Here is a 27,155-nt window from a genome sequence, read left to right as displayed (position 1 = left end):
TTGCTTTCTTCAATTTAGTCCCTGATCAAATATTTGGCTTTCAATTCATCCCTTTGATGCCAAGTAGACAGGGAACTTTATCTTACTTTAACAGATGGGAAAAACATAGAGGGTTATTCTATAAATCCTCGGGATAACATGTAGATTTTGGCAATGTAGACGACACAAGCTCTTTTTTAACCTGAACTAATGATGCATCCATCAGAACACAAATAGAGAGGAAAAACATGACGAGTTGTTTTCTATAGTGATAAACGGTGACGTTCCATCCTATGATGGCATTAGAGTTCACCTAATGGAGGAACAGAGTTCCTAGAAATGTGTATCCCCTAGCAAACCAGAATTTCCCGGTGCCGGGCACCACGTACACTTGCCCATATTTGTTGTAAAACCCATTGGAACCCTGTATTTCTAGTGAGCTCCCGTTGAACTCCTGGTTCGTGAACACAATGACATCAACAGGTGCAAATGTAAAACAGTGTGATTTCGCGAAACAAAGGGCACAAACAAGTCGAGCTACTCACTTACCAAAAAAAAAAAAACAAGTCGAGCTACTCATAAGTCGCGCTCATAAGTTGGATAGTTGAAATTCAACGTGATTTAGCTTGACCCATATGTTTGGAAGCATACCAACGTCACATGGATAGGACCATTCATTTAAATGAAGGAGAATACTCGGCCGAGAAGTAAAGAATTGAAGTTCAAAAGTCAAAACTTTAGAGCACACCTACTTACAACTTTAATGACAATGGAGATGAACAGTGCCCCAAACTGCCATAGCTTTACCCTTATCTGAGGCCTGAGAGACTCTAACCCGTTAGGTTACAAACAGGAATCTCAAATCAGACTCCGTTAACTTCCCCAAAGCCTCTGACGAACCTCCGACAGTCCTGAAGAGGAAAGAGTGCGTGTTTAGTTCACTTAGCGCGGTGTACAAAAGCAAGCTGGATATCGTGTTATGCTCTTACCCTTCGAAGACTAGTTCCTTCTTCTCCTGCAACTTCAGAATCCTCTCCTCGATCGTGTTCTCAATAACGAACCTCATGATTCTGGAAAAGCAGACACCCAGATTTGATATAAGTTGCCTAATTCACTTTGTTCATGGAAAATAGATATTAGTAGAAAAGACTGCTACCTGATTGGCTTGTACTGTCCAATCCTATGGATCCTATCTTGGGCTTGCCGCTCCACAGCAGGGTTCCACCATGGGTCCATCACAAACACCTACAAGAGATGACCATAGGTATCAGAGTCGGAGATTTTTTACAACCAGATAGTAGAAATACCATACAGGAAATAACCCAAGTAATAGAAAATGCAACTCACATGCGATGCAACTGTAAGATTAAGAGCAATGCCTCCAGCTTTCAAGCTCACAAGGAAGATCTTACAGTCGGGATCATCAGTGAATTTCTTTATGGCAGCATCTCTCGCATTTATCGTCATGTCCCCCACCAGTTGAACACAATTTATGCCCGACTGCAAAAGGCTTCCCATTATCTTCATTTTTCTTTACATCATGAACAAATAGAAAAAAGATATTTTTCATTTCACCTTTTGTAGGGAATAATTGATGAGATCCAGGAACGATGCAAACTGACTGAAAACAATGCCTTTGGCAGAACCATCCCGTTCAATCATGAATCTAATTTCTTCCCTCTAATATCATCCACAATAGTTAAGCAGAGAATAAATGAAAACACTCGCGTATTAAATTTTGAAAGCAGCAGATGATTCAGATTAAATAAAACGAAAGAACAAGATCAATATGAAAAGCATTCAATTTGCTCCAGCAACCAGAATAAACATTTATCAAATATGTGCCAGAGAAACCCAACACCTTTTCCAGTTAGCCTCAATGAAACCATTAATTCCACAGTCCAAGCCACTATAATATATGACCACTGGTCGTGAACACTAGTTTGGAACAAAAGTTAATTTCATCAGATTACAGCAATGCCATGGGATTCTGTATTATACCCTCAATTCAAGGCACATAGTTCCTTGGATTCTTAGTGTCCTTGAAGCAATTCGAATTTATTTTAAAATAACTAGTCATCAGGATATCTAGCAAGCATTAATGTGTTACCTAAAAAATATGACAACCATCATCAGCCTATGGCTGTCAGCTATAGCTTATCAAACTCAAAAACAGACATGTGACAACTAAAAGTACTGTTAAAATAAAATGTGGAGTTTCTGGAGTGCACATGCACATCACAGCATGTAATTGAGGCTCTGACCACGTTAGAGAGAGTCTAGGCAATAAAACTATAGTCAGAGTGGTAGAACAATAAAAGACAATTTTTTCCAATGCATTAAATTGCTCAGTCACCATTACTAAAATTTCAACTGCTTCAAAGTACAAGAGCTGGCTTTCACAATAACTCAGACTATCGAGCAATACTTCATCAAGAGCAGGTTACTTGAAGAATGGCAATTCATCTTAAAAGTGGCCCTCAAAAGCCTACTTGTAAATGCAATTTCATGTGCTTAAAAATTAAAAACAATTAAATCCACATTAATCAGGCCATAAGAGAGCTGTACATCAATTTAAATCTCCTAGGAATTTAGAGTAGCTCCGCTAACTATGCCTCTGTAGGAACTAGCTACTATCTTAATTCATTGTAAAAAGGCTCCCAGCAAAAGAGATGTATGAAGAAATAAAAGCGAAAGGTGAAGCACTACATACCAAAGCTTCAATTTTTGTACTTGTCTGAAAATCATTCAGTTGTATCCTGTTAAGAATACTGGTGGATTTAAACCCTTTGATAGTTGATTTTGAAGAATTATTTCCAGCATCCGACTTTGAAGACAAATCAACAGTAAGCGGCTTAGAACATGTAGGACAGGAGAGTTGTCCCGATGAAGTAGAAACTTCAATCAAGCAAGCCTTACAAAATACGTGTACGCAAGAGGTAACCTGAAATAGAAAATTGAATCAATTAGTAACGAAATCGATGAACTTGACCTGGGAAAGCTTGATTTTCAGACTGCAAAAGAGAAACTCAGCAGGAAATAGCATCAGTTTTAAAGAAAACAAAAGACCTTCATGCGCGCGAGCATGCACACACTCTGCGCACACACCGTGCGCGCGTGCGCACACACACACATACAGTTTCCGGCATCCTTTTCTAAACAATGGCATCACGAATGACAAAGTGCCAAGAGTGAAAATGCTATCAGTTTTCAACCACATCTACTGAACCAAATACGCACATCTAACTTGAGATATGGGACGAACTCCAACCACGTCCCAAATAGGGCTTGGTGTTGCAAAGCTCTCTTTTGCAACATCCATATCTCTACATTTCAATCCACAATTATGACAGCATCCTGCAGAGATCTTGCACTCATTATGTCTAAACCTTGCTGATCCCGCCTAAAGGACAGTCGCAAAGCTGAGACTCAAATATTAGCCCTCCACTTATCACATTTTTCGCATACTATATCGGATCATGCAGAGCTCAAAACCAACAAATAAACTCCTAAAAGTGGAAACAATGACAGGTTATTGCAAGAACGTTAACACGTGGATAGCACAAACCATTCAAACTGTGAAGAAAATAATGTAAATGAAGTAGAGACGGCCTGAGACTGGAAAAGTGAAGTTCCTCATGTACTTTCAAACCACAAATTAGTTTTCTTTTAATCTGGCTGGAGGCTCCAGGAAAAATGATTTACCACAGGATCTTCTGCAGGTTCATCACAAACACCACATGGCTGTACACCAGTAACAGGCTCAACCATACTTCCACTTCTTGAAGCAGCACTCTTCGAATAAACAACAAGGTAAGGATGATCAACTGCCTGCAAAATTAACCAACAATAACAATTAGAGTTAACACATATAAATATAAATCAAGTCTAGTCCTTCAAGTATTTCAGTTCCAATAAATTTTTCCCGAGTTCTTGGGAGAATAAAAGGGAGAGGAAGATGTGCAATTTCATTATGACATGATCAACAATATAATCCCAAGTATGAAGTCCCATCTAATCAAGGTTTTACATATAAACAATCCAAAGCTCTGGCTTGGCCTGTGCTCATAGCATTACTGTCTCTAGTATACAAATCCATGATCCACAGGGAAGCCTATAGGTGTATGAAGGGTATCTAAATGCTCCTCAGGTGATGTCATCATGGAAGCACTGAAATTTACAGAAAAATAAATCTCCAAAAAATAAATCTACAAAGTTCAACAATCACATTCTCGCCACGAAAGCAGGTGCATGCATATAAGAGATGACTTTGACACAGCACCCTCAAAATCTGAATGACCAACATCGAATGACCAACATCGAAGATTTTACTACCTGGCGGAGGCGCGTGAGAAGGTCAAAAATATGCGCATAATTATTCATCAGAGTTCCTGCCTCAACATATCTACAAGGCAAAAAAAAAATACTGTCAAGAGAGGTTCACCCAGAAACAGATTCCATAATACTCAATAGAACATAACAGAGATATAAGAGAAAATTAAAGTCAAGCGCAATGAAATGAAGAAAGGACTCTCTTAACAACCGATGTAAAAACTACATCCTTGTTTCTAATACAATCAACATCAGGAGTTAAGGGACTACATCAGCACCCAGAGAAATAATACATCTTCCCTTATAACAGCAAAAGAAGAAAAGTCCCCAAAGCATGTCCAGAAACTGGCACAATCACCCAAAGAAGATGCAAAAGCAGGAAAAGGCCATGAAACCTATTATTTGTATGATGATATATAGTCCACTGCTCGCAACAGTCAAGACTTATGTTTCATCCCTCATGGAATATAATACGTGGTCATGCAAGCTAGCTGTATGCACCCCTGAAATGTTTGACAAAACCATGCATCCAGTCGCCAACATAAGCAAGCATTAAAGGATGGGTAATATCTTCTTTCACCATTAAATAAAATTTTCTTGGCTTCAGCAGATAACCCATGTCAAGCAACTAAGGCTATCACAGTCTTCAAGATGAAAGAATGAAACAAAGTGGCTAGATCAAAAACAGTGCAAAGTCATTGAAGGTTCAAAGAACTAAAAGAAACCTGATAGCATATCCATGCGCAGTAGACAGACGCATAAAATTTTAAGCCTCAAAAAAGGTTTGTAGAAGAATTTTCAAAAAGGATAGAACCTAAATTAAAATTCTCTTCAATGACTAAACTTGAGAAACAAAGAGAATCTCACGTATTAAACTGAGATTGGCTCTCATTGTACAATGATGTGTAATAGTCTTCTTCTCTAATGTCCAGTGTATCCCGCCTCAAAGTAATCTGCAGGGAAAGTGAACAGAGGAGGAAGCGGTGGATTTTATGTTAAAACCTTGGACATGCCGAATTGCAATTGTACACATATGCAAGAGAACTCACAATTCTAGGTGGAAGTGCAAGATCGGCAGCTCTTCCCTTTTTTGTGCGTCTCAGCAATATGTTTTTCAAAATTTTGTGTTTTAGTAATATCATTGCTCGCCTTCTGCCAACAGCATTTCCATGTGCTTGTATAGGATTCGCTATATACTAGATAGAACAACATATACTCCATATCAAAGTTCAAATGAAAAACATTCCATATGATTTGCCAAAAAAAGAAGGCCAGAGGACCATTGAAAATGCAACTCACTCGATTCCACCAACAAAAGTGCCGTACAGAACTGTGAGAGCAGTCAGGACATTGTTTTGAGGAACTGCAAATGAACAAGAGACTTACAAAATAGGTAACAAAGGAAAAATACATTAACTGAACTGAGCGCATGCAATCAGCAGGTGAAGCTCTAAGACCAATCGACAAAGTTAATGCAGAGAACAAAGAGTGAGATTGCATTAAAATTGAAAGTGAAGCCAACCCAGATGACAAATAAAATTGAAGAGGAATTCCTCACATAAAAAAAAAGGAAATAAAAATTAGAAAGATCATCTGAGTAAAAGATGCATCTATCTATTGTCTACACCCTCAGTCTATAGTATTTGTGACGTTCTTCACAATATACCTATATCTTTACTCTGCAAAACATATCCCATATAGAACTCTTCGTTCAATTATACCTATTTGATGCTTCATTCTTAAAAGCAACAAGATGCTCATCAGCAATATAAATGAGATATAGGAGCTACAAGCTCCACAATGGCCCCACTATCCAAACTTTCAAGGTCTTTACATCAAGAAAGTAATATCTACTCTATCATCTAGGAGAAGAATCTAACATCCCAAAAAAAAAAATTTCTTTAACAGGCATGATGCTTGATAGTTCACCACTTTAAATATGTCATTGCCACTCAATCAGAAATAAAAAGATTCTTCAGTTTCTCTTTTCTTTGCATTTTTCCCCCTGGCAGGATGATCATCAATTTAGGGACATTATCCACCACGGTACCCAAGAGGGTGCAACCCACCAAATCATGTCAAATACAACATACAAATCAACAGCATCTACATATCTATTACCAACTGTAGACCAGTGGACCAACATTTTGAAGGTTAGGGATATATCAGGAACAAATCTTGTGCACGCTTCAATGAATAATGATATGAGATAACAGCCCTTAAACATGTATCTCACAGGGCAAGAGACAAGTATGGACTTGTTCTCTAAATGGATTCCAGCAATAGTTGCATCAAGATCAAGACACCCTGTGAGAACTATGTAGCAACATGAGATCCGAATCACGTCACACTCTTAACCTAGAGTCTAGATAACTTATACACAGGCAAATCACATTCAAGCAAAGAAAAAATAACATGCAGATGAAAGTATAAAGTCACATCCACATCAAAAAGTTATCATGAAGGCTTAGCCACTGCACTGCAGATGTTAGTGTGTCAGAAAGATGAGACCGAAGCCTGAGGTACAAATGTTTTGGCAGAAGACTGATGAAACTGAAGCCTGAGGTACAAACACTTCAGCAGCAGGCTGAATTGTGACTTGAGATTAGGAGGTTGCAGCCTTCACTTAAGGATAAAATTAATGAAGACGTATTGCCTAGAAGAACATGGCTATGACTCTTTAAACCCGCAATACCGAGCAGCAAAGATTAAATGGATGTAGCTAACTTGTACTTTACCGTTCATAGAATTGTAGGTGAACAAAGACTTGTTTACAAAGTAAATTAATAAAGTGACACTATGTATTCTTGCGAAGAATGCCACATGCACTGCTTTTTTAAATATCTATGCGAAGATTGCCACATTATTTGGTATGCCAAGTCGCTAAACCGGTCTTTTTGCACGTGTAGTTGCCTCTAACCATCTTGTGTCAACATGAACAACTACGGTCCTACAGGCTGAGATTGCCTGTTATACCAGAAACCACCCATGTAGAAATATAACCCGATTATCTTGTGATTGAAACTTTACATACCTATAATCAAGTGTTCTGCAATCGCAATCTTGACATAAGTAGAATGAATACGGCACAATTCGAAGAAAACGGACCTGAAAAGATTTATTGCAGGACAATGTGATTGACTACAGAAGGTGAATAACAATTAACCACTCCTATCAAATAGAAACTTACAAGAGAGTAGAGCTCCCCAACACGATTTTGAAGAGGTGTTCCACTTAAGGCCCATCTGTATGAAGACTCTAGTGCGAGAACTGCTTTAGCAGTATTACATCGCCTATCTTTGACAAAGTGAGCCTACATTGCACAAAATAGGCATAAGTGGTAAATGTACATGCAGATAAATGTTCAAAGATCATGAAGCAAATCATACTAAGAGATCCCGGATAGAAGTTTTTTTAATAGATTGTGGAAAAGAACATGCATATACGGTTCCCAAAAAGTAATCAAACCTTCAATTGAAAGGCCTAATCTGACAGAAATTTGTCCTGCCAAGTGCAAATTAACGCATTCATGCATGGCTTCACCCAGCCAAACAAAAAAAACGAATCACGTGTTGCCGGCATGGACATATCGAGATCTTTCTATCGGTTACAAAGCATTGAACTATGTTAGCACTCATATCACAGCAAGAAGCTCCCATTCACTCACCTCATCCAAAATAATGCGTTCCCACTTCACTGAGTGTAGAAGCGACTTCCCCACACGATGGCTTTGATCATCCTCCAAATCACTAATGCTGTCTACGGTAGATTCTGTATCTCTCTGCTGCGTTGCCTGTCTGCCTTTCTTCTTTTCTTGCTTAGACTGCTTCATTGTCTTGATAGCGTGAGGACCACAAAAGTACCTGAGGTGAACCGTCATTTTCTCCTTGTAAAGCAACTTCCCACAATACACGCACTTCTTCTTGGGTGGCATCACAAATTTCCTGTACTCGCCTTCAACAAGTGAATATGTGGTTATAACGAAATCATAGTTCTTGAACTGCTCAGCGGTCCTTCCTCTATTTGCTCCATGATATACTAGGATCTTAGTGCTTCCTGCGGCAGTGAAGCGATTGATCTCACTAACCCATTGAGTCACAGCAACCACAGGACATATGACTAGGGTTCCTCTAATTTCAGGCAAACTGGTCGATGAACCTGGTGAAGGTAAGCACCAGTCCAATCCAGTGCCTATGCTATGGATGATTTCGCGTTTGGCTAGGACGAGAGCAATTGCCTGAAGAGTCTTCCCCATTCCCATCTCATCGGCAAGAATTCCTCCTTTCGTTGCAGACTCTTCCTGTTTTAGAGCCCAAGCCAGCCATTCTTTCTGATACCTCAGTAATTCTATGATCAAATCTGAGGATGCCTCCACTGTCTCTGTTACTACTTCATTCTGATTTTCCAGATCAATATCTTCTTTAAAGTTCTCATCGATCCATTTCTCATGTTCTTCTTCCCAAATTTCCCACACTAACGGCGGCCCTTCTCTCTTCTTTCGGCCTTTTCTCTTCCTCCTTGAGCCTCTAGCGCCGATATTTCTCATATTAGCCAGCTGCAGAGCGATTTCATTGATCTGTCTATCGCCATCACTTTCCCCTCCCTCCAGGATGTCTTCCTCTACATCGTGGCTCGCATCCTCCACTTCCCTTTCAGGTTGAACTCGTGCCCTTTTGGCCAAAAGCTTGCCAGAATCCGCCACTTCACCTACAATGAGACCATTTCCATTACCGTAGTACTGTGTCAAATTTTGTTACAACAGCGCCAATCCTTAAAAATTGCCCAATTTGTTTCGGAGAAAGCTCGCTAGCAACACAGCTTATTCACATGCCATTACCTAATTAACTTCAGTCGTTCGTGATGGAGGCTAGATAACTCAAGCATAAACAGTAATCACACTCCCGTGCTTAGAAGAGAGATATATAAAATAAAATAAAAAGTACATCTTTACAAAACTCTGACGAAGCCCAAATGCCATCAAAGCAGTACGACACTTCACGAAGTGACACGAATCACGACGTTTGCATACATTGGCAAGAAAAGCACGCGACGGTAGGAAAGAGCCCACATTACCATCGCTGCCGCCGCCGCCGCCGCTCGTCTCGGAATCCGAAAACGGATCATAATCAACTTCGTCCACGCAAATCACGCTTTCACTGCCCTCTTGCCCGTCGCTTCCCCGCTCGGTACCTGCCTCAAACAAACGCCGACACGACAAACCAAACAAACAAAATCAAGAACCCAGCCGAGCAAACTCGCCCAAAAAATCCACCAACCGGACTCCAAGAAAAAAAAATAATAATAAAAGGGGGGGACGACACCATTCCAACAATCAAGAACACAATCCGACCGCCGATCCCGCGCCCCCACCGCAAGGGCCGAAGCGAAAGCCGCGACGGAGGAACCCGAACGCTGTGGCGATCGGAGCCTCCGAAACGGAGGGAGGAGAAAAGGAAAAGAGGGGGAGGGAACGGGGGAAGCGGAGGCGTTACCGTTAGGGCAATCGGAGGAGGGGCTCGACCGGACGACCTCGCGCGACCGGAGCCTCATCGGAGAGGGGCAGAGAGAGGATCGGGGTTTCTAGGGTTTTGGGGAGGAGGAAGAAGAAGAAAGGAGAAAGGTGTGGGGAGTGGAGTGCTGGTTCGGTCGGCAGTTGCGTTTGGGGGGGAAGAAGAAGCTCCGCAGAGAAAGGGAAGGAGTGGGAAGAAGGAGAAGAAAGAGCAAGCGACGGACAGACCCACGGGGAGCAGCAGCAGCGTGATTCTTGGAATTTCCTTTTATATACGTGTTGGAGAAGACAATGGCCAGAGCAGACGCGACGGCGGGAAAATCTTCGCGCCACGTCAGCGCGTACGGCCCTACCCGCTTTACTTGATTTGGCGGCCCCCCCTCCCACTCCCTCGTCCAGCGCCGCGCCGATTATGGTCAAAAGATAATATAAAATTTTTATCTTATCCCCCGTCTACCCTTTACTAACTCTTTGACCCACAAGAAAAACCAAAAAAACCTTTACTAACTCAAAACAGGATAAAATCAGATATATAAATAAACTAAACAAAAATATCTCGGGACGACGTGGAATAAAGGTGGTTAAGATTTATTATATTTTTAGCATTTTCTCAAATACTAAAATAATTAAATTAAATTGATAATTAAATGCGAATGACATTCGAATTCTAGTATAAAAAATTGAAATTCCAATTGACAAGAATTCCTCATTTTTGAAATTTTTTTTCTTCTATTCTACGGTAGAGTGTTTAATATTTATATTTAGCACATATTTTAGGTAGTAGTGTATTTTATTATTTAGTAAAAAAAATTCATTAAGGAATGATGGAAGGGGATAAAAAGGTAATAAAATTGAAAAGAAATAATAATAATAAAAAAAGAGCCTTGTTTGGTTAGCACGAAAGAAAATAACGGAATTGGAATAAACAGAAAGCCTTTTCAATGATTGTCTAACTCTCATGGCACATATTCTCATTTGCTTTTATGCCGTCGTGTCAATATAGTTTCAAAGCCGTTCACTAATCTTGCGCTCTAATATATTAGATATAGGTTCTATAGAACAATTTTAATATATTTAAATATTAAACCATATTTTCACCTGAGAACTTAAACTTTTATAACATTTGGAAGTGGTCCACAAAATTTTACACGATATTAGAGTAAGGAATCTCGAGTTCAAATTTTTTCAGATCCCTCATTTGCCTTCCTTATTACGTATTTTCACAACTTAATCGACAATACCAAGAATGATTTTCAAGCGCTTTGAACTTGTAAACCAAAAAAAAAGAGAGGACGTTCACAGTGCCTGGCCTACATATGCATAGTGAAAGACCATATGCATGTGTTTGGGCCTTAGTGTTCGGCCCACATTTACAGAGTTCAGGGAACGACTTCTTGGTGGGCCTATTTATATGGCAATGGGCACTATGGGCTTTTCCATTAGTATTCGGCCCAATCAATTTGTACCTATGCAAGATCATATTAGAGAAAACAAGAAAAGACCTCAATTTGCAAGAAAGTCAAAATCGTCCCTTTGTCCCTACATGAAGAGAATCTTCTGGACTATATGTAGTGGGGATAGGCAATCACGTCTGACAACGTATGGTCTCCGTGTCTGCTTTCGCTCCCTTTGCTTCCTTATAGCCAGCAAATGCATTTGTGGATGCTATCAGCCAACCACGCTTACTTTCCCCAAACACCTCTAAACTTGTCATAAATCTCTCTCTCTCTCTCTCTCTCTCTCTCTCTCTCTCTCTCTCTCTCTCTGAGGTGCAAGAGCGTCGATGGGTTGCGGTGATTCGGGGCGTCGGGAGATTCGGTGAAGATGTTGGTGTGGCTCAATCTGATCACGCGGTTAGAGGGGGGCGAGATACTAGCCGCCGTGATTTGATTGAGCCGCGTCAATATCTCCTCTTACCGAAGTTACTAGTTCTATCGCCACGCGCGGTTTACTTCAGAGGATCACTCATATCGCAGCACATCGCATCGTTTTTAAGAAGCCGGGCCAGTCCCGTGTTGCAGCATCTTCCTCTGAGTCTCGATTCCCTCGCCTGAATCAGCACTTTTATCCGGGTAATATCCTCCCCGCTGTATCTTTTGCGACTTCAGATTCCCATAGTTTCCGAGACTTTTCTATTTCCTTCGCTAGGTGCTGACCAAGTTTTGGTCAGTGAAAGTTGCAGCAGAACGAGTTCTGAGTGCCTAACAGTAGTTAGTTCTGGCCCTTTCTGTTGTCTTTGTTTCGGGTCTCTTCCTTGCGTCAATGATCTGCAGATGTTTTGGAAGGCTAAGAAATGATCAGCTTCTCTAATAGAGGGCTTAAACTTCATGAGAAGAATTGTCTTGTTGAAAGAATGAATCTCGCAGAGCGCCTGAAAGAGAGATTGCCGTGATAGTCAATGCAGACCATATTCATGACATTGACAATTGATGCTTTCAAAATCTAGCCAAGAAAAGTACCGTGAGGTCAAGCGAAACCGGGCCCAATCAATGGGCCTGGGAAATTCGGTAAAGCCCAGACTAAGGGTAATTAAGGGCCCGTTTGGTAACATGCCAAACAGTGAAAATTTCTGTTCTTTTGTTTCCAGAAATAGTTTAGGAACAGAAATGCGTTTGATAAACTTTTTGTTCCCGGGCACATTTTTGTAAAAATTTGTGCCCAGAAACAGTTTTGGAAGAGAAACAATAAGTAAAAAAAAGTTTACTTCTTGTTTCTCGGCACAATTTTGAGAATGAGTTCTTTTTCTTCTTTTTCTTTTTTTTCTTTTCTTCTCTGTGTTGTTCTTCCCTGGGCTGTGGCCGGTCGCCGGCGGAGGCGAGGGCGAGGGCTAGACGCTCGCCGCCTGGGTGAGGCGGCTCGCCGTCGATCATGGCGAGGTCGGCCTCGCCCGATCTGGGCGAGGCCGAGCCTCGCCGTCGGTCGCGACGGTGAGGTCGGCTTCGCCGTGGGTCGCGACGGCGAGGCTCGGCCTCGCCCGGATCCGGGCAAGGCGAGGCGAGCCGTCGCGACCCACGGCGGCAGCCGACCTCGCCGTCGCGGCCGAGCGGCGAGGCTCGGCCTCGCCCGATCTGGGCGAGGCCGGCGGTGAGGCAGGCGGCCAGGGCAACAGCGAGGGCCACGACGCCCTGGCCTGTGGCCGGTCGCCGGCGCCGACGACCGGTCATGGCCAAAGAAGGGAAGGGTACAAAGAAAAAAAAAAGAAAAAAAATATTAAATAATTTAAAATATTATTAATAAAAAGAAATTTTATGTAGTTACCAAACGTATTTCTGTTCTTTTCTATTCCAGGAATAGAAATTTTAGACAGTTACTAAATGCCTTAAATGCTCAAAAATTGTTTCCGGGCACAGAATAAAAAAGAATCATTTCTGAATAGAAATAGTTCCCGGGCACAGAATGATTGTCATGCGCACCCTAAGATGCCCCAATCGGCTGTCAAATCCTCATTTGACTCATTCATAATTGAAGAGTGTCTTTGTTAAGTGCAAAATGGACCTCCCGAACTGGGAACTGGCCGGTTTGGTTCGGTTCCCAAGAATGTCTGGTTGGTTTTCGGTTCCTAAAAGTGGAAATAGTGTTCAGACAGTCAATTTCCCAATTCCAAAGTGAACCAGACCGAATCGGACTAACTGGACCAACTACATACACTTTTTTTTTAACTAGTGTGCCATTAAAGACTGAATTAGTACAATTGTTTAGAATTTTTTTGATATTTTTCCTCACGTATAACAAACGCTAAATTATTACGCATTTCACAAAAAGAAAGCAATGTCAAATTACACAAAAAGAAACAAGAAAAGATGGAGAAGCATTAATGACAAAGTTATAGAAATAAACAGGGAAACAAAGTTCATTTCGTAGGGCGCTTTTAGTTCTTCGACAAACTTACCGCAACGGGTCTATCGATGATTCGGGGATATGCAAGGACCGACAAAACGACTTTATGATTGATACGTAGTTACTGACGGATATTCGTTCAACGACGAGTCCGTCTGATAACGTCACATCAAAAGAGTGAAAATGTTGTATTTGTAATCCGGCCCAATATCCCCCGATCATAGAGAAAAATGTGTTTGATTCTATAACCAAAAAATACTTCATCCACCACGGCTCTTAAGTCCCCGAATTGAATGTTCACCATTCGCACAAGATCTCTTTTCCTTCCCAATTCAGTCACATACACGCACTTAGGTGAGTGACTAATGTTCATTATTATCGACTAAACTATACGAAAATCTGAATTGCGCAGTTGTTGAGGTTGATGTCATGTATTCTGCTATCCAAGAGATTATGAGGCGGTTCCGAAAGGCTCCCTGACAACTGGACAGCATGGGGGTCCCTCTCCCCGGTGAGCGGGCGGGGGTCCGGGAGGCGGCCCCGGCGAGGGTCGAGGGGGCAGCACCCCCGGGCCGCCAGAAGTGTTTTATGTTCAGTCATAGAATGATTTATATGGGAAAGCTAAATATTTTAGGCTATGTGGGCAATTTTGTAATTTGTGCCATGTAGGATTTCGCTATATATATTTAAGGCGAAACAGGTCTCTAGAATAGAGGCAGGGGGTGAGAAAAAGTGGTTGTACACTTTTCTACGTTATTAGTGAAACGGATCTCTTCTCCCCGTGGACGTAGGTAGGCGGAACATCTCCCCTGCTGAATCACGTAAATTCTTGTATTGCGCGAATTTTCATTACTTTCTTGCATCGTTGATAGAATCGAATTTACATATTCGACAGCAGTACCCAAAGTGCCCCTCGTGATACGTAGGGGATACGTGGAGCGTACACATCAAAGGTGGAGGAGAAAGGAACAAAGTGGACGAACCACGTTGCATGCAAGCCGGTGCTACGTCCCATCTCTCTCTCTCTCTCTCTCTCTCTGGAGACACCTTGCAAACAATGAAGAAGAAGAAGAAGACAAGCACCGCCATCTTTGCCCCCATCTCTCTCTTTCTCTCTTCTCCTTCACGTCTCTCGCCTAATTAGTCGAGGAGGGACGACAGTCTTTGCTCAGACCGGAAAACATCAGCAATGTCCACTACCTGAGACCTGAACGCTTCTTCACCAGCAATGTGCAGCACCGCATTCGCGTACCCGAAAGCGTAAGAGGCTCGAGAACTGCAGGCGGGGATAGACTGATCAAAGGTTCCGAAGCGATGAACGGCGGTGGTGGCAGGGGAGGAGGAGGAGGAGAGGGGCGGCCGCGGAAGATTTTGAAGAAGGGGATGTGGAGTCCGCAGGAGGACAAGATACTGACGGAGTACGTGCGGCGGCACGGGGAAGGGAACTGGAACGCGGTGCACAGGCGCACGCCGCTGCTGAGGTGCGGCAAGAGCTGCCGGCTGAGGTGGGCCAACCACCTGAAACCGGACCTCAAGAAGGGCGCCTTCTCGCCGGAGGAGGCGAGCCTCGTCGTCCAGCTCCACGCCGAGCACGGCAACAAGTGGGCACACATGGCCTCTCTGGTCAGTCTTCTCCCTCCCTTCTTCATCGCAAAGTTCGTTCATGGGTGCCGTGATTTTCAGACACTTTGCGCGATTCAACGGTGGATTTGGTCTGTCTTTACTAGTGTTGCTTCGAGGCTGATGCGCGAATCTTGCTGTAGTGTTCTTTAGAGAAGTACATCGATCTTCAACGAGAACGTGGCATGCGATCAGATTTAGCAAAAAAAACGTGGCATGCGATCAATTGTTTATCATTTTTTTCCTGAGGTCTGCCTTTTTTTCCTCCCTCTTTTCTTTTGCCTTGCTAGGTTGAGTAGGCTTCCATTTGACTGGATTTTAGTTGATTGTCCTTTTTAATCTTATGTTTTCTATGTTCACTTCGGGAAAAATCATCGATTTTAAAACACATTCTCAAATTTGATCGTTTGTACCGTTTGTACCGCCTGCAGAAATGTATTAACGAAAAATATTTTGACCATCAAAAGAAAATTGTCTAAACATAAATTATCTTTCGATTGGTTAATTTTTCTGAGCCATATAAATAATTATTTCAAGAAAACATTTTCTCTAATTTATCGATATAAGTGATGATGAGCAAATGGTTTTGTGGGGTGATAATGACACAAACAGTTCCTGAACTTTGGCCCAATGTATAATTTGGTTCCTGAAGTTTTAATTTGTTCAAAGTAGTCCATGAACTATATAAAAATGCTCAGTATAGTCCTTCCATTAATTCAAGTTCATAAACTATACTGAATATGTTCATATAGTTTAGGGACTAAATTGAACAAATACCAAAAGTGATGAACCATATTGAACATTAGGTTAAAATTTATGGATTATATTGAACAAGTTAAAAGTTCATGGACCAAATTGTATATTTAACCAAAGTTCATGGACTGTTTGTGTCATTTTCCCTTTTGTGGTTGTCCTCGTTTCCGTTTGATTTTTCTTGCATGGCGTGCTCTCCGGCCTTTTGACTTTGCGAAATTTATTCATTTCTTTTCATTACTTATTACGCATGTCGGGTGCAATTTTCTTTTTTCCCGGTGAAACACATGCCTTATGCATTTGTTAGTTATTACGTATGGAGGCGTTACACTAAATGAGATCACATGCATCTCACTCGACAAGTAAAATGGTTTTACCCCCACAAAAGAAGAAAAGAAAAGAGACAATATGTCAAACTTAAATATAAAATAAGCTCCATAGGGTCCACAATATAAAATTACCGAGATTAGCGTATAACTTACTTTATTGACGTCATCATCCTGACTATCGAAACCTTTTCCATCCACCAAGCATGTCTCCATCCTTTGCATTTAGTCAAAAAGCCTATCATCTAGCCAATTTTATAAATACAAAAAAAAAAAACCACCAGCTTTTACGGAAAAAAAATTTAGGAAAAATTACACAAATAGTCCGTGAACTTTGACTTAACGTGCAATGTGATCCCTGGACTTTTAATTTTTTCAACGTGGTTCATGAACTTTGGGCTAATGTGCAATATAATCCTTGAACTTTCAATTTGTTCAATGTAATTCCTAAATTTTTTGTATATGTTTTATTTAGTCTCTGAACTATATCAAAAATGTTCAATATTGTCTTATAATTAAGGGATTAGATTGAACATATATCAGAATTTTAGAAACTAGATTGAATAAATTATAAAATTCGGGATTATATTATATATTAAGATAAAATTTATAAATTATATTAAATAAATTAAAAGTTCATAAACATGACGCTCGGTCAATTAGTTGAGTCTAATTTTGACTTGAAATTTTTTAATGGGGTTGACTTGAGTCATCCATTGCATCTGCCTACAGTTGCCGGGAAGAACGGACAACGAGATAAAGAACTTCTGGAACACTAGAGTGAAGAGGCTCCAGAGGGCGGATTATCCTGTTTACCTCCGCCGGCCCCGCCGGCCCCCGATCACTGAATCCGGTCCGTCCAACCCCAGCCTCGCCGATGATGATTCCCAGCCTCACCCTTGCTGCTTCTTCGGGGCCTCGTCGTCGCAGCAGTTGAACTGGCCCGGACCCTGTCAGTGCCCACGCCATCAGCTTCATGTGCAGTCGACCATCGTCGAGCTCCGCCGCAATCTGAGCGCGTTTTGCGCTGAGTATCAGCTGCCATCTGGGGCAGCGGCGGCAGATGTGGAACTCCCTTCAATCCAAACGACGCCGCTGGGGGCAATGGTTCAGGGCTCCGGCGGCGGGTGCAGCTTCTTTGCAACGCAGTCCAAGGAGAGGAAGAGTGGCCTGTTGGAGGATTTGTTGGTGGAAGCCGAAACCCTAGCTCTGAAGGAGAAGGAGAAGAAGAAGAACGAGAGTCTGGGCGGCGATGGTGCTGAGACGGCGGCTTCCTCCTCATTCAGTGAGTTACCGCACATATTGCATGCTTGATATTTCTTTTTCATTCTCATTGAAATGGTGGTCTAAATCTCTCTCATTAAGCAATAGGTGTGGAAGTGGAACCAGCCAAGGAGCCGATAGACGAGGTCGAGTGCATGGACGACGACCTGTCAAGTCTCCTCGCTAGCTTCACTTCGACAATGCCATCTCCAGACTGGTGATGGCAGAAGTCTGCACCATGTCGATCGGACAACTATCGCCTGTGGTATGTTGGGCCGCCACATTACCGACATCCTCTCTCTCGGCGCCTGCTGGAGAGCTACCTGCTCGGACCTAAGAAGCAGTAATAAATGGAACAACATTCTAGTATATATATACGTAAGATCACTTGATATAAGACCGTGCTGTGATCTTTACGTAGCTTATGAAAAGGACTTTGTTTAGCTCTGCTCTACTAACTGAGAAATTGAGCGTTAATGTTAACGATATTCCGGTATTATCAACTTCGTTATTCCGCGTCATCCAAGCTTCCTTGATTCTGTAATTCAGATTAATTTCGAAGAACATGGGTTGGCGGGTGACCAAGAAATTACAAGAAAAGTAAAGGACATCTTGTGTAAAACACTTTGCATGATGATCTCGTAAGTTTTGAAGCAATAGTTGGAGGACTTGGAACACACTACAAGCTCTCAAGATAAACTTGTCTACTTTATCAAGAGGTTCGGTTCCAAATACAGCGAAAAATATGAATCAGACGAGTCGGTCTCGAATACAAGAAAACAGCAAACTCATCGGGTTCAATCTTGTGACATTTATCACTGGGGTTTGACTTGAATGATGACCTTTCCCAAGTTAGAGCTGGAGAACACAGACTGCAAGCTCTCCAGGAAGCTCTCGACTCCATGATAGATCCTGTGCTTGGACCTGATCTTGCCCTGCCTCATGTGACCCTCCATCTGCTGCGCGAAGTCCCCGAACCTCGCCAGGTGCGAAGGCGAGCCCACCATGAACCCTTCCATCCTCACCTCCTTCCCCACCATGTTCAGCAGATTCCTGACCCCTTCCCTCTCTGTCCACACCTGCTTTGCATTTAATTCAGATTAGAACTTTCAATTGGGTAGGCAGATCAGGTTTGGATTGTGTCATAAATGGTCAGATCTAAATTGACTTATCAACCTATTGATTGATCCATATCCGACCCATATTACTAAAACACTTTCATATTTAACCCAACCTAGGAAAATTCATACTCAAACTGAAGTGAAAATGTAGAATAAGTGAAAGCGAGAGATAATGAAGAGAGAATCATAAAAGTGGATTGGATCTAAATAAATTATAAATCCATTTATGATCCACTTAACATTCATATTATGTTTAAACACATTTATGATATAACTATTCTATATAATAATTCAATTCATCATATATATTTTAATAAATGGATTTATGACACATTTTGACAGATTTAGAAAAATTTTAGATGGACGATCGACCATGAATTATTAACGAGTTTTGAATGGTTTTTGTCTCAAGAATCTCTTCTGGAAAATGAAAAGGCTGCTGCAGATGATTGGACCGCCACAGCTCTTTCCACTCGACAGACAAAGTGCTGCACCTAGCGCCATCGTGCACGGTTAAGTCATCATCTTTAGCAGGTTGGGTGAGCCACTTCTCAGGTTCCTCTCTCACGTTCTAGTTTCTACAAAGATTCGCCGGAAGTCTGAGCACATTCCGATCGCCGGGATCAAGCTACCCATCTTTCGAAAGCCGAGATGCGTCGAGATAGCTCACCAATCGGCTTGCTTACATTAGTTTAAACACGGATGATGCATGGTTATGGTTCTGTAGATGCTAAATCGTTTCTTAGGAACACGACGATGTTGCATAACGACATTGTGCAATTTGAACATACCTTATTGTACTCGGAAATCATGCCACAGAGCGAGATACGAGCACCTTGATTGACATGGTTCAGCACGGCCTCGAGCATCTTACCACCGACGTTGTCGAGGTACATGTCGATGCCGTCGGGGAAGTATCTACCAGATCCGAAATTCCAAGTAATTAGCTTACACAAGTACAATTGTGCTGATTAAAAGATGAGATTAATGAGTGAGAACATGATTTCATTTGTAATTACTTGCTTAAAGCAGCGTCAAGATCGGTTTCTTTCTTGTAGTTGAATGCTTCATCGTAACCAAATTCCTCCTTCACCAGGGTTACCTATAAAATAAAAATTACAGTATTAATAAGGATATTAAAAAGATATGTGTATACCACCAGCCAAAATTATTTTAGCTATGCTTTGGTACATTGGAAATTAAAAATAGAAGACATGTAGCTAGCTTGATCCTCACCGACCATTTTCAATTTTTTTTAATCGACTTTATTTATCATGATTGACAACTCCTCACATTTACCAACTCTCCTTTAGAGATCATTAACCTAAACTAATGCAACTTGCTAACTTTTCTTTCCATTAAATTACGCATAATAGTAGACTACTAACTATTATTCAAGTTATTTTTTAACTATGCCTTAAATTTGCCAACTATTATATGAAATTGCTATCTTTAGTTTTACTGATTTATTGACTTTTCTCCAAATAAGTTGTTGGCTAGGTCTGAGTTACCCACCCCGTTTGAATTAGTTGGCGACATTTGTTTAGTTCTTTTTTAATTTACAAACATTTCTAAAGAGTTGATATTTCAATTCGGAAAAGCATTGGTAATTCATTCAAATAAAGATCGAGAAATTCACAGAGGAGTTAGTAAACATAAAGGATTGGTAAGAAAGACATATACAAATAGGTAACAAATGAAAAATGATTATTTTGCAAACCGTCAAAAAGAGTTGGTTGGCATTTTGGTGAAACTCAGATAATCGAATAAAAAATTTTACCACCAAATTTTTCGATATCACCAACATTAATTTTTAGAAATCTACCAACTCGCAAAGAAAATCCGTTTTTTTTTTTAACAAAGTAGCAAATTTCATTGCATAAAGCACATGAATTATGCAGATAATTAGGTCTTTATACTCACACTAATAGGATTCATCAGCAAGCGTTACCTTTTCATCAGATCCAGTGCTCCCTACTACTCTACACCCTCTGAGCTTGGCCAACTGCCCCGCGTACATCCCCACGCCGCCGGCCGCGGCGGAGATGAACACGTTCGACCCCGCCTTCGGCTCTCCTAGCACCTCTATCCCCAGCCATGCTGCGAACCCGGGTATCCCTGCAACAATGACGAAGGCGAAATCAATTGTTCGTTCAGACATACACGGCGGCAGCGGAAGTTCTCAGCTTGTTCTGTTATAAACATTGACAGAATAAGCTTCGGCGAGCGCCCTTGTGTTTCATTAACAACGATGAACAAGAACAGCATTCTCATTTCGTTTTACATAACTACACGAAGGAAAACTTGTAGGCAAAATGAAGAGGCGTGAACGTGAATGAGAGGACAGTATAAACCTAAGCAGCTGAGATAATCTGGCAACTCAACGTCTCCATTAGGCTCGATCTTCCTTATAATGAAGTCAGAAGGCACCACGCAGTACTCTGCCACCGGTAAGAATGGACCAATCACAATCTCTCCCTTGGCATACTTATCGTCCGTTGACTCCACCACTCTTCCAATCCCAAACGCTGTGACCACCTGACACTTCCCAAAGACATAAGCGCATATCTTCACAGATATCTGGTTATTAACCTACTGCTGTTTGGTCATTTTTGTATAAATACGGTACGTATAACTCTAAATGATTCAGCTTATAGAGAACCTGGTTGAGATCGAATTGAGGGGAGTAGAGGCCGTCTTCGCGGCCGGTCATCCGGGAGCGCAGGAAGGGATCGACGGAGACGAAGAGCATCTCGACGGCGACAAAGCGGTCGGGGATCGAGCCGGCGGCGACCGGGATTTTCGCGGCACGCAGTTGCAGGTGATCGGAAGTCGGGATTCCTTCCGGTGCGTACGCTGATATGTGCCACTCTTTGCTCTCCATGGTCATCTTCGCTGTGTTCCTTTCCTCCGAACCGCTGCTCATATGGAGCTTTCTACTTCCTCACGCTCTCACACCTTGCTGGGAGTGGAAGTGACTCTAAGCTCGGTCAGTCCCAACCTCTCTCTCTCTCTCTCTCTCTCTCTCTCTCTAACACGCAAGCACTATGTGTCGCTTGAATTTGAGAAATTAGTCGACTACCAGCTAATGATGCAGACAACCTCTGGAAAAGCAAAGTCTCATCTCCATCGAGGAAAGAAAGCAACATTTGTCGGCTATTGCATTGCTTTGTATACAGCACTTGCACAGTTAGTTCACTCGTAAATACTTTGACGGGCCACTTTCGAAAGCATACGATTCTTTTGCACTCATATATGCATAACCACGTATTCATTCATCCAAATACGTACACAGCATGCTGCATTCATCAAATCGGTGTACCTGATATTTTATGTGGCCGCGCGCATACGATGGAGGTCGCCTCCAGGATCCCACCGACCAGGACCTCGAGTGACTTCGAGTTACATGAATCGGCGTCGATGAAGAAGCAAGCGGTATAATGAAATGAAGCAACACGTAACTCCCGCGATTTATACGTCGAACTTGGGAGAGTTCGCGAAGCTGGTGCTTAAGAAGAACTGGACGTTGGATCAAATGGCGACGGTCCGGATTATCTACACTTTCGAGGGCTAAGACTTTGCGACCGTCCGATCGCCAAAAGAGCACGCTGAGAAGAGAAGCTAGAAAAATTAGGTAGAGCAGAGAAGCTAGAAAAATTAGGCCACACCTATTGGAGAGGATGACGCATCGAGCAGAGTAGGCATGTAACACAATTCGTTGAAACTTGGGGTCAAAAATAAAAAGTGGTAGGACCAAACTTAGGACAGATCAACTACTATCATGACTATGATCGACGACTTCTTCAGGACGCCAGGACTGTTCTGTCGGTAGACATGATGATGCAACCCCGCACGGCGACAGCTTGCACGCACTGAAGCCCCAGTGCAATCATCATGGACGAGAGAAACGGGACGCTTTTCGTTCATTTTGCTGTGCTCACTCACGAGGGATAGAGAGAATTCAAAGGCAAAGACTCATCAGTTGAGTTGCGAGAAACACATGAAGTGCGAATGAAGATGAGGATCTCTGAAGAGACGTCATTTGAATGGAGAGGGGGATTATACACGAAAGACTGTCATCGTCACTGTGTACCGGACTTGCCTATAAGAACGAATGCGACAAAGGTGTAGTCGTCTTCAGGCCATTCTGTCATTTTCGTCCTTACGGTGGAACGCAACATCGGACCCCCGTGACGACCGACGCTCGCTGTTTAGTGCTCAAAGGGGGGACCCGGCTATATGCATTGGTCCAACATCAACCCCACCAAACCATGCTTTGACATGAACGGCGTTGAGACTAGCGATTCCATGGCATCCACCCTGCTACTTCCTTCTTCTTTTTTTCTACTACTTCCTTCGAGATGATGGGGAGTGTGTTACTTTTTGAATTACACCATTATATATGGTCTCTTACTTCCCCGCAAATAATTTCAGGTATAGGTGATTTGGCGTAAACGGGCAATCAAAGATATGATGGATTTACGAATTGCCTCTTTTTGTTGTCCCCACCAAATCATGTAGAGTTGTGAAACAGGTCCAGTTCTATTCTGAAACTGGACCGGACAGCCCATAAAAACATGTACAGTTCTCAGTTCCAAACTTTTGGTATCGATAATGTGTGGGTAAGTTCCAAATTCTCGGTGTTGAACCCACCAGCCCACTCGTGGACTAGTTAGAACTGATTTTCGAAGTTGGAAAAAGATTTATTATTCCTAAATGAGCTTAAATTTCCTATTGCTTTATAATTCTATTTGTTTTATATCGATGTTTTACATTGAGCCATTTTGTTTTTTTTTTTTTGTAAGGGCCGTTGAGCCATTTTGTTGCTCATACTATTTTGCTATAATTGCTATTTGTTTTGATTTCTTTAAAAAATAAAACAAAAGAAAAAAGACACCTATTTCCGAATAGACCCTGAAAACCTAACTAGACAAATAGGTTAATTTCCAATGTCTGTTTCGAGTTCCAAATAGTGGGAGCCGGTTCTAGCAAGGTAGGTTCATATTCCACATCCGAAACCTACCCACCCAGGAATCAATCATCCCTACAATCATGAACAATGCTGTCGCACAATAACAACAGAGAGGAAGCTAAGGGCCTGTTTGGCAATTTGTTAAATAATGAAAATTTATGTTGTTTTATTCCCAAAATCAGTTTGGGAACAGAAATCCGTTTGTTAAATTTTTTGTGCCCGGACACAATTTTTGCAAAAAATTGTTCCCAGAATCAGTTTTAGAACAGAATCAAGAAACAAAAAAAAGTAATTTCTTGATTCTGGAACAATTTTTCCATTTCTAATTCTTCTTGATTTTCTTCTTTTTTCTTGATTTGTTCTTCTTCTTCCCGGCCTGCTGCCCGCCCGCCCGCCTCCGGCCGCTGCCACCGGCCACAGGCCAGGGTCGGCGAGGGCGTCGTGACTCTCGCCAGTGGCGAGAGTCGCGACGAGGGTCCCCCTTGCTGCCTGGGCAAGCGCAGCTCGCGGCTGCGACAACGAGGCTTGACCTCGCCCAGATCTGGCGAGGCCGACCTTGCCGTCGCCAGATCTGGGCGAGGTCGAGCCTCGCCCAACCAAGGCGAGGCCGACCTCGCCGTCGTAACCGACGTGGTCGACGGCGAGGGCCGCGATGCCCTCACCGGCCCTAGCTTGTGGCCGGTCATCGGCGCCGGCAACTGGCCATGGCCAAGAAAAAAAAGAGAAAGAAATATAAAAAAAATCAAAATATTATTAATAAAAAAAAAATTGTGTAGTTACCAAACGCATTTCTGTTCTTTTTCTATTCTTAGAATAGAAATTTTGTGTAATTACCAAACGTTTTCAAATGCTTAAAAATTTTTCCTGGGTACGAAATCAAAAATAATTATTTCTGAACAAAATCTGTTCCCACACACAGAATGATTGCGATGCAATGCGCAACCTAACTCGTCTGCCTTTCCACATCTTGCTCATGTTTCAGGATTCAGTGTAGGAAAAACATTTCCCACATAGAAGGCAAATTCTAACTTAACCAGTAGCGGAGTTAAATGGGAAAGTCCAACGCGTCAAGATTGACACCAAAAACAATAATAATTCTAGGGTTGGTGAGTAAGTTTACCAAATCAGCTTTCTCAATCACATGACAAACATCTAACGCAAATATATTTAAACAACTCATTCAAAATTCGCCACGTCGTATTATAAATAAAGTTGGTGTTCTAGCTATCCGTTCATTATTCAAATGGCAATCATCTCAAGCAAACTTCTGCACATTTAAAAGAGAGAGAGAGAGAGAGGGACAAAATTATCCAAGTCTCGTAGATGCCACTGACCAGAATGTAAAATTATAGGAACATCAAGTAAAAGAGGGAGACAATCAAAGATAAGGGGATGCAAAAGAATTTACATTTGAAGCTGGCACTTCTTCCCATATAAACAATGCAAAGCTTTTCATCGAAGGTTTAACTAAGTGACGCTTCAGAGAGAACCAAAAGTATTCTCGCCGCTGTAGGTCATGTAGAGAAAGCCATCTTCATCCTTGTTTTCCTCATAAATTGCAGACATCATAGCAGCTACGACAACACAGAGACATCGCAAATCAGTAAAGTCAGTAGTCCATGACGACTGTAGGACCCTAATTAAAGATCTTTTCTCACCAGTGGGTGGCAAAATGTTCTTAACAAAGACGAAAATAGCTTTCTCTGGACTTAGCTTGATCCTCTTTCGAACGACGTACACAAACTGGCCAACAGTAAGGTCAGCAGGAACCAGATACCTGAATTTGGCACGACAAAAGATCAGACCTAAACAACAATCATGAAGAATACCATTTCATGGATGAGTGCAAACTGCAAAACATACTCAGAGTGAACGTACACGTGATAAAGCCTTATGCAAGCCTTCAACTAAATAAATGACCTTTGAAAGATGAAAGATCCATTACATGCATTGTGATTTAGAATTTTCACTCAGGTTTCCTTACTCAGTAGGCCAAATTAGTCAAATAACTCTCCTTGCCTTCCATAATACAGGCGCAGCATTTTAACAGTGAGAACTACCACAATCTAGACATCTTTCTTTCCTACGTTTTAGCAGAGCAACTGATCAACAAAACCTTCAAATTGCTGAAGTCACAAATCTATCCAAGGGAAAAATGCTCATCACTGGATGGATTAGTATTCACAAGAAACAACGGCCAATGAATGAATTTAAACATGAAAAGTTACAAAATTTTCAATGATGGAAACTGACTTTTTCTTATCAATGTCGGGTACCTCAGTCTTCTCAGCCCTCTCGACAATCACCTGCACCGCACATTTCAGAGAGTTGCAATTGAGAACCAAGGGGAAGGACACAAAAATGAGCAGGACAAATTTTCGACCATACCGGAATTCTATCGGGATACTTCTCCCTGATCCGTGCAGATTCCGCTTGTCTCCTCTCTGTCACATACGCGCAAGGTCAGAAGGTGTGAGAAGAACAAGTGCAGAAAAAAGTAAAAACCGAGCAACTTCTTTCCACAAGCTAAACAAGCATAAAACATCAGGAAACGAAGCATGATCAAAACAATTACATTCACAACGCCACCACTAGACACAGTCTCAACGAAAAAAAATCAAAACCCAACCAAAGTAAATCCCGAGGAAAAGGGGGCGCAAAATAATTTTGCATTTCATGACAATCAGCCATACAAAGAGAGACTGAATTTCACTCAAACCAGTTGACAAACATCAAGATGCTACAACTTCTCCACCACTCATAATCTGTAACCCCATCGTCAACTTTCACCTCTTTTCCCTTCTCCAAGCAAGGACCCCAAGAATTTCAATTCAAGTAAATTCCTCCTCTTTTCTCCGTCTCCAGATTATTAGAGTAGAACCGGTCGAATCATACATCGCGCAAAAAGACAGATCTCTCCGTCAAGCAACAACAAAACCAGACAAATCCGACCAAGCACAGCCATAGCCCTAAGGATCCGTTCCTTCTCTACGCAGATCCGAATCCCCAAAAGCAAAGAAAAACCAAAGCCCTCGTCCAATCACATCTCGTCTCGTACCAAAAAGCAAAGAATCAACAAAATCGGACAAACCCAAAATCCATCAATATCGTCCGCACACCGATCCGCCCTACAGCGGACGATCGAGACGGGTCCGCATCGATTCCGATCGGGAATTCCCACGAAGATCGCTCCCGACGATCGCGAAAAGAAGCAACACGCGCACGCACGGACACGAAGAGGGACGAGCGATCGAGCGGAGATCGGAGGGGAGGAGGACTGACCGAGGGGATGCTCCATCTTGAACGAGCTTCTGGCCATGGCGAAAACCCTCCGAACGAAGGAGAAAAATCTCGAAACGATCGACGAAGCAGCAGGACTTTCTAGGGTTTTTTTTTTTTTTTCCTTGGCTTGTCGGCTGCGAGGCGATCCAGAGGGAGATATA

The 27,155-nt window shown here is 42.1% G+C and overlaps 4 protein-coding genes across 5 annotated transcripts; 1 reads left to right on the top strand and 3 right to left on the bottom strand.

Moving 5' to 3' along the window:
- Positions 1 to 671: 671 nt before the first annotated feature.
- On the bottom strand, positions 672 to 9,964 carry LOC115679979 (ATP-dependent helicase rhp16). 2 transcript variants are annotated; one of them, XM_030603721.2, is made up of 16 exons: positions 9,804 to 9,964; positions 9,385 to 9,501; positions 7,979 to 9,018; positions 7,502 to 7,624; positions 7,346 to 7,419; positions 5,611 to 5,674; positions 5,361 to 5,507; positions 5,179 to 5,264; positions 4,315 to 4,384; positions 3,685 to 3,810; positions 2,693 to 2,923; positions 1,555 to 1,659; positions 1,327 to 1,479; positions 1,136 to 1,224; positions 969 to 1,049; positions 672 to 890 (listed from the first exon to the last, which is right to left on the bottom strand). In XM_030603721.2, exons 1-16 carry the CDS (start codon positions 9,859 to 9,861, stop codon positions 818 to 820), a joined length of 2,637 nt encoding a protein of 878 aa, XP_030459581.1. In that variant the 5' UTR covers positions 9,862 to 9,964; the 3' UTR covers positions 672 to 817. The 2 variants fall into 2 exon arrangements, 1 of the variants encoding a protein (XP_030459581.1); XR_008817316.1 differs by lacking the exons at positions 672 to 890; positions 969 to 1,049; positions 1,555 to 1,659 and having other exon boundaries at positions 1,140 to 1,224; positions 1,327 to 1,510.
- A 5,007-nt stretch (positions 9,965 to 14,971) lies between these two features.
- Positions 14,972 to 18,116, top strand: LOC115679952 (transcription factor MYB97-like). Its single transcript, XM_030603678.2, has 3 exons — positions 14,972 to 15,280; positions 17,089 to 17,641; positions 17,728 to 18,116. Exons 1-3 carry the CDS (start codon positions 14,972 to 14,974, stop codon positions 17,838 to 17,840), a joined length of 975 nt encoding a protein of 324 aa, XP_030459538.2. The 3' UTR covers positions 17,841 to 18,116.
- A 115-nt stretch (positions 18,117 to 18,231) lies between these two features.
- LOC115679950 (2-alkenal reductase (NADP(+)-dependent)-like) lies at positions 18,232 to 22,070 on the bottom strand. The gene is made up of 6 exons (XM_030603676.2): positions 21,403 to 22,070; positions 21,095 to 21,278; positions 20,692 to 20,858; positions 19,760 to 19,842; positions 19,532 to 19,658; positions 18,232 to 18,698 (listed from the first exon to the last, which is right to left on the bottom strand). The coding sequence occupies exons 1-6, from the start codon at positions 21,664 to 21,666 to the stop codon at positions 18,435 to 18,437; spliced, it is 1,089 nt and encodes a 362-aa protein (XP_030459536.1). The 5' UTR covers positions 21,667 to 22,070; the 3' UTR covers positions 18,232 to 18,434.
- Positions 22,071 to 25,018: 2,948 nt separating this feature from the next.
- LOC115679951 (autophagy-related protein 8A) lies at positions 25,019 to 27,155 on the bottom strand. The gene is made up of 5 exons (XM_030603677.2): positions 26,995 to 27,155; positions 26,101 to 26,156; positions 25,966 to 26,018; positions 25,371 to 25,489; positions 25,019 to 25,286 (listed from the first exon to the last, which is right to left on the bottom strand). The coding sequence occupies exons 1-5, from the start codon at positions 27,029 to 27,031 to the stop codon at positions 25,192 to 25,194; spliced, it is 360 nt and encodes a 119-aa protein (XP_030459537.1). The 5' UTR covers positions 27,032 to 27,155; the 3' UTR covers positions 25,019 to 25,191.

This window comes from Syzygium oleosum, unplaced genomic scaffold, assembly GCF_021117445.2.
Source record: "Syzygium oleosum isolate NSW1041296 unplaced genomic scaffold, Sole_v2.1 Sole_v2.10, whole genome shotgun sequence".
In the NCBI taxonomy this organism is placed as follows: domain Eukaryota; kingdom Viridiplantae; phylum Streptophyta; class Magnoliopsida; order Myrtales; family Myrtaceae; genus Syzygium; species Syzygium oleosum.
Note: the sequence above shows the minus strand (reverse complement) of the source record. Positions and strands in the feature narration are given on the sequence as shown.